The 7,308-nt window shown below is 32.3% G+C and overlaps 1 protein-coding gene across 3 annotated transcripts; it reads right to left on the reverse strand.

Moving 5' to 3' along the window:
- Positions 1-1,633: 1,633 nt before the first annotated feature.
- Positions 1,634-6,983, reverse strand: LOC109805811 (uncharacterized). 3 transcript variants are annotated; one of them, XM_020368032.3, is made up of 6 exons: positions 6,776-6,983; positions 5,007-5,099; positions 4,693-4,869; positions 4,172-4,270; positions 3,037-3,279; positions 1,634-2,359 (listed from the first exon to the last, which is right to left on the reverse strand). In XM_020368032.3, exons 2-6 carry the CDS (start codon positions 5,079-5,081, stop codon positions 1,949-1,951), a joined length of 1,005 nt encoding a protein of 334 aa, XP_020223621.1. In that variant the 5' UTR covers positions 5,082-5,099; positions 6,776-6,983; the 3' UTR covers positions 1,634-1,948. The 3 variants fall into 3 exon arrangements, with proteins under 3 accessions (XP_020223621.1, XP_020223612.1, XP_020223631.1); XM_020368023.3 differs by having other exon boundaries at positions 5,007-5,120; XM_020368042.3 differs by lacking the exon at positions 6,776-6,983 and adding an exon at positions 5,183-6,752.
- Positions 6,984-7,308: the final 325 nt, after the last annotated feature.

Here is a 7,308-nt window from a genome sequence, read left to right on the forward strand (position 1 = left end):
GAAGCAACTCAAATGAGTTACTTTCATTGGAAATGCCTTAACGTCTTGTGTGTACTAGTTAATCTTAGTGTAATTAAGTCGGTCTAATTATGATTAAAATACTTCACCTTTAATTAAATCAATCTTCTTATAACCATATCGGAATGGTTACAATAAAATTAGTTTAGGCGTATTGACGTCAAATTTTATATGAAATGGTTAGAATTGGAAACTTCTCCATAACAGTAACCCCCAAGTCAATGTTATATTAAGGCATAACATCACCTTTATTCAAGGTAGTATTAGATTAGAACTATTCTTAATAAGTTTGTAAGAAGATATATTGGATGAAGGGTAAAATGAAGTGTATTGGTGTTTCGTAGTGATATCAGGTAAAAGGCAAGATAGATGATGAATGTGTTTGCTAATATTGATAATGTATCTATGTATAAACACATGTTTTATTATGAGAATTAAAAAAGACTAAATTATAACTTTTAAAATATAAATAAAAATAATTAATAGTTAAAATTAAAATTTAATTATAAATACTCATCTATTAATGTCACATATACAACTATTAACACCTTTGTCACTATCACATGTAGTAATAATACTAGCAACCTCCACCCAACACCATTACCATCATCGTCATTGTCCTATGATACAAAAAAGTGGTGATAATAATTACAATAGCAGTGACAATGATAGTGATAATAATAATGATAGTGACAATAATAATAATAAAGATAACAATGATAATAATCTTATAAGTGAATATTTAAAATTAAATTTTAATCTCAACATAAAATTATTCTTATATATTATTTTAAAAAAATTTATTTAGCCTCCTCGTCTCTCGTAATAATCTCTCATAATAAATCATGATCTCATTGTACTCCACACACACACACACACACACACATATATATATATATATATATATATATATATATATATGGAGAGAGAGAGAGGGAAAAAGAGAGAGAAAGAAAGAAAATATTCACTTAATTCTCATTATTTTACCTAGACTTATTCTACTCAATAACTCATTCTACATCAAACTTTAACGACCTAACTGTTAAATTAAAAGCTCTTGATACTATAAAAATATTTCATTTCATTAATTTAAATTGACTTATAATCATAAAAATATTTTATATGTTGATTTAAATTAGCAAAAATAAAATACCAAATAATTTTTAATTTTTAAAAAAATTTCTAAACTTAATCTATGCATTAAGAAATTTTAATTCAATAGTAAAATTGTCAAAATTTGATACAAAATATAAATTAATGATTAGAGTAAATTTAAACTCTTAAAATAAATATATCCCTATTAGATACACACTTAATTCATTAAAATATCAACGTTAATTTCCTCCATAATATTTAATTGTACAGTTTCCATTCAAATATATCTGAAGGCTAAAATTATAGCAACTGATACATTATTTAAGTTCGTTTACGTTCAGACATGGTATATGTTATCACGCTTTCTAGTCTACCCTTGAAGAGATAAATGAAATAAAAGGGAGGCAGACATTCATGTTCTATAAAACACTTTTTTACTTTGCGCATCTTTCTAAAGAAACAAAGTCACAAATGAAACCCTACTACCCTACCCTAGACAAGCATGATATTGGGAGAAGGGTAAGATGAACCTGCTTGCTATAAATAACTAAAACCATTCTTCCATCCATGAGGGAGGGAAAAAATTAATTGTCCACCACAATAGTAGCAAAACACTGCTGGATCTGGATACATAAGCAAGAGTTCCATGCCCTTTTACATGTTAAAAGCTATAATTCACAAGGCAAAAACATCTGTGATCATGATAAATCCAACATCAAGTTAACAAAAAGTCTCTTGATTCTTGATTCTAACTTCAAAATAAGAATGTCACAGCATCTTGCTACCTCAGTGCCTGTTTATTATTTTAAAGGCTCAGGTATGTAATTTTCTCATTCTAATGCACATCTGCACTGCCCTTTCTTTCTGCTTCACTAACCAAGATTTTCTGATCAGGGTTAACGATATCTGTGCCCATCACAGGGTCAGGGGAAGATTCTATTTTCTCATTGTCAGAAGCATCAGTATCTGAGTCTAACCTAATTGAATCTAAAGAAGGAGGAGCATTATTTGGGACTGATGATGGAGAATTTTCCCTTGTCCAGAAAGAGGGAATCTTCTTGTCATCCTCTCTCATTCTCTCAGCATATTTATTTATGTCAAATCCTGAATCATCTTTCCCACCAAATGCAGATTCAAGATGATCAAAATCAAACAAATCCTCCATAATCTTCTTGGTGTTCTGATCATCAGAGTAACCGAATTTGACTTTGTTATAAGTCTTGGGCTCTAATATGGGCTTTACCATCTGCAGCAATACATGTTTTTCTATCAGAAAATGGTACGAGATTAATGATCAGAATTATTAGCATCTAAAAATAAACACTAGTTAAGAGGCAAAAACCATAAATTACCCTTATTGTTGTCATGCAGATCTAGAAACCAGTACACGCATTCTTATGACAGTGGCAAAGTGATAATAAGTAAATAAATAGTGTACTTTTAACTTTTTAGTATCATTACTGTCTCATTAAACGTAAAGAAACAGGTTTGAAAAAATAAAAAATAAAATGAAAAAAGATGAAAACGTGTATCCAGTCCTTGACACAAACACGTAGGGAGACGAGAAAACTAGGGGGGCAAAAGGAAAGAAAGCTTGGATCCAGAGCTTCAATTCTGGGCCAAGTGGACTACAATTTCAATCTCATCTTGAGTGGCTAAAATACACCTGAAACATTGGAAGTTTCTCAAGAACGAAAATCATTTAGACCCAATCTAGCCTAGGATCTAAAAATAGTAGAAACACATTATCAACTTGGGCATCATTCTTTTTTTATCTATCGAAATTACAATTATAACACCCGAGTTCAAACTTAGAACATTATGTAGCAGCTTCATTTAACACATCATAAAGACGATACGAATATATACAGCAGCAAAAAGATATTGAAGGATAAATGTGAGACAGGAAAAAATTTTAGTTACCGTGAAAAATGGTTCAAAGAACTTTGGTGCATTGTACAGTATTGCTAGACCCAACCGTTCAGGATAATGTTCTTGTAATACATGAGCAGTTTCACGTGTCACCTTTATTGATATATGAGACATATTGAAACCCTGGAAGTCAATCAGCCAGACCATCTGTTCCTGTTCTGGTGGAAGATTTAAAATAGCATTCTCCATGCAATATACCAAATATTTAATTTGTCCTTTTGTTGATTTTGAGTTCTGCACCCAAAAAAAGAAGAAAAAATTTAGAAACATGGATAACATTCCTCAACAAAAGCAATAACAAGATTTTAACCAGCTATGCAGGTATAATCCATCAAATCTGACTTCAGTGTCAAAGCAAGGAGCAAAAGAGTTCTTTCTGTTGGAAATAATGTAATAATGTTAGGTTCCACCTATTTCTAATATGATATCAAAGCGTCTCTAGTCTTGAAGATGGGCCAATTGCATATGTCCAATCTCACAAACTTTACTCCAAATGAAGTCCTACTTTAGGTCTGATTGGTTTCTTTCAGTCTTCAAGTTGGATCACCTACAAATGTCCAGCTCATGCTCTAGATGTCTAATACTAGGCATGAGAGGGAGGAAGGGGGGCATCTTAAGATATTCTACATTAACTAGGAATATGGTCAAAATACTCCTTATTCTCCTCTCTTAAGATAAGGGTTGGAAGTGATCTAGATTCAGTTTTGAAAGGTGTTAAGGACTTTGAGAAGGGAGAGTTATTTAGGATAGCTTCAATATTACTTGGTTATTGTGAGTTAGTTACATAAATAAATAGGAGGACTGCAATTCATTCAGATTCAATTGTAGATTGAACATTAACTCTTTGTGATAGGAGAAATCCTTTGTGAAGAGAAAACCCTTGGAAGGAGAGTTATCTCTCCTATTTTTTGTTCTTTTGCAATCAAGAAATACCATCTTCCTTTTCTTCTATTTTCTACTCTGAATTCCTAACAGAAGGTAGGTGGACAAAATATGTTTAATTATATCCCTCATTCTCGTTCTTCCATTTTCACTTATTCTAACTTCTAAGCAAACACTACTACACTAGACATCCGACTTGGATAAATAAACATGCTAGAAGTTAAAAGTCATTTTCAGAAGATACCTGGCGACTAGGTCTCATTACTAGGACTGTTCTCCCACGCTTGTCAATGTAATTTGTTCTATAGATTTTTCCTGTCTCTGCTTCCTGAGCAACATCTTCCTGCATCAGTAAAAGATACACATAAATTAATTTTTACTCAAAAGATAATTCCAGAAAGAGTGATGGTTTGACATAAATGTTCAGATCACAATCACTCCAGGTGAGTCAGTAATTAAATGGGTCATAAGAACTCTGATAAAAAGTCTGAAGACAATATGATATTCAGATGCTGGTAGTTCAGGTAGGATATTGATCAGATATAGCCAAACAAGGCCAATGGATCAAATTAAGAACACTTAACGTTTATTCAGATTCACCCTCAACTACTCCTAAGAGAGGAGTGTAAACAAGGGAATACTAAGGTTAACCAAGCTATATAGAAATACCAAGGTAGAAATAGCAATAACAAGGATACATCCCTGCCCTGCTATATGCATTATGTCTCAAAAGTCATGCAAAAATTACTGAAGGCAACTACTCACCCAGCGGATCTCTTCTGGTTTGTATTCTTGTCTCCATTTCAGGGTCAGCTTCAACATTTTGGCTGCCTTCTTGACATTCCAATTTCGTGCCCTCAAATACCTTGAGATGCAAGCATCGGAACAAAAAATGGATGCCTTACCAGATTGTGGCCCAACCAACCTTCTCACCTCAATGATCTAAAAGGATGCAAATTATTATGAGCTACAATGCTCCTTTGCTCGAAAGGTTGCAGTTTAACATTTACAAATGCCGTGTTTCAAAAGAACATGAGAGTATTATGGATACACCAAGGAAACAAAATTAAAGCACATACCAATGCTTGCTGTTCTTGTGATGTTAACATTTTATCCTGGCCGTTAGAGGTGGTTTTCTTTGGATCCACACTCATGTTGGTCTTGTATTGACTCTATAAAGGTCAAGAAGAATACTGCAAAAGTCAATAGCAATTTATCTAAGTAATTACCCACCTTCTAAATAATTACAGCATACCAGAGAGCTAGACACAAAGCTACATTTTCATCCAATAGCTCATCAGGCAGACAAGCTGTTATTCTCGTATAATTACAAGCTGCAAACAATGACAACTAACTATAACAACAAAATGTATACAATTCAATGAAATTATGTCAGCTAAACTTTGTGGGGGCCAAGTGAATTCATGAGATATTTTTTGACCTTGGTTATTTGTTAAAATGTCGACTTTCATTAATAGCTACTCAAGATAGTTATTTTATCAGTTAAAAAAATCTATTAGAGGATGGTTGTAAATTTAAATAATGCAATTTTCTATTCATATGAAACCTAGAAAGCACAGATTTAGATATGACACAAGACAAACACATACAATATGGTGCACAGATGTGACACAACACAAATATAGCAATACAAATAAAATTATAGGCCATAACATGGCTAGAATACAATATATAAAATTAGTATAAAAATAACACGAAACAGAAATCTTAAATCAAAGAGAGAATCAACAGAAGTGAGCATGAGTTGTTGTAAAACATCAACAAAAACCTTATCCTACACAGTTAGGTCAGCTACATGGACTACACAAAACCATTCGGCTCAGTTGAAAACCAAAGTTTCAGCGATGTTATAATAAAATTTTATTATAGACATAATAGTATTTTATAATTTATCTACTTATTGTTATATTCCTATCCCTATTAATATAAAACTTTAACAAATAGAATAATACAAAAAATCAGGAACTGCAGACAAAGAACTGAAACACAAAAAGTAACGGCAAACCACATTTTAGCAATTGGGTGGGGTGGGGTGATCAGAGTCCCCAAGCTGAAAATGTTGCCCATATAATAGGAATGTGTTCAGCAAAAAAAAAAAAAATAATAATCATTATTTTTTCAATTTCCCTGATATTTTTTACAATCAAGCATAGTTATAAATATTCAAATCCCTATTGGTACAAATTGTCATGATATCTCACCCTTGTCCGTACAAAATTCAAAAATAAAAATTCCAGGAGACAAGCTAACAGCATCCACACGCTTATGAAGAGTATCTTCTAAAATTAGATTCATGAAGCACCTTTAAGTTAAAAGAAAAACACTACACTTCCTATGTTTAAGTCAAGTTGCTTCTCTTTTACTGTGGAGAAATTTTCTGAAATCACAAATTTCCACCAAATTGTAAAGGTGGTCGGACTTAGATCCGGCTCTATTTCAAATTCAAACATTATAGAGTCAATCACGATTCAACCACAAATATAATAGGCTAAATAAATTATAAATCGCACCATTACCCCCAAGGTCTAGCTAGTTCAATTACCGGTTCCACAAGTTTGAAACAGCAACAGAATCGCTGTTTTATCCCTCTATAAAATAAATAAATAAAACCCCTATATTTGCGGAAACAAAAAAAAAAAAAAAAGCACGCAGAAAGTGATGTTAATATCGAAACTGATGAGAGGCTAATAATATCCGGGGCTCAGATTCGAAAATCCATAGGAGATTCGTATTATCGGCAAATGGAACTTAAAGAATGCAGATTCGAGTAAGCGGAGTGAAAGGGAAGGAAATTGGGAGAAAACGATGAGAGAGTGTTGGTGGCAACCTGGGAGAGTAACGTTTGGCGCGCGATTGTGTCGGAGAAGCGAAAATTGGAAAAAGTCAACGGAGGTGTGATGAATGGGAGAAACGGGAAGGGTATTTGGAGATAGCGACGGTGACGGAGGCTGCTTCGCTCTGCATTCTGATTCCGATATTTGTTTACCTCTCACAAGTCACAACCTCTGTCTGTCATCTTCAACTCCATGTGATGGCCCCACGTGGATATAGATACAGATACAGTATCGCATTTTAAACTCTCTTTCTTATTGCTTTTTTACTTTCTTTTTTTAATTATTTTATACCTAATGCTAATATCAGGATTTCAAAATAATGATATATAACTTTATTTTTTTAAAAAAACATTAATTATTTTATTTATTATAGAAAAAAATATTTGTTAAAAATGATATGACATTATTTATTTATTAATGATAGTAAAAAAAAGTATAAAACTAATATTTTACTAATCGATGTATAATTTTTATTGTCACATGTATAATAAACTAATGTTAATATTTTTAATTGGATAAAAAATAA

Source organism: Cajanus cajan, chromosome 9, assembly GCF_000230855.2.
Source record: "Cajanus cajan strain Asha chromosome 9, NIPB_CcT2T_4, whole genome shotgun sequence".
In the NCBI taxonomy this organism is placed as follows: domain Eukaryota; kingdom Viridiplantae; phylum Streptophyta; class Magnoliopsida; order Fabales; family Fabaceae; genus Cajanus; species Cajanus cajan.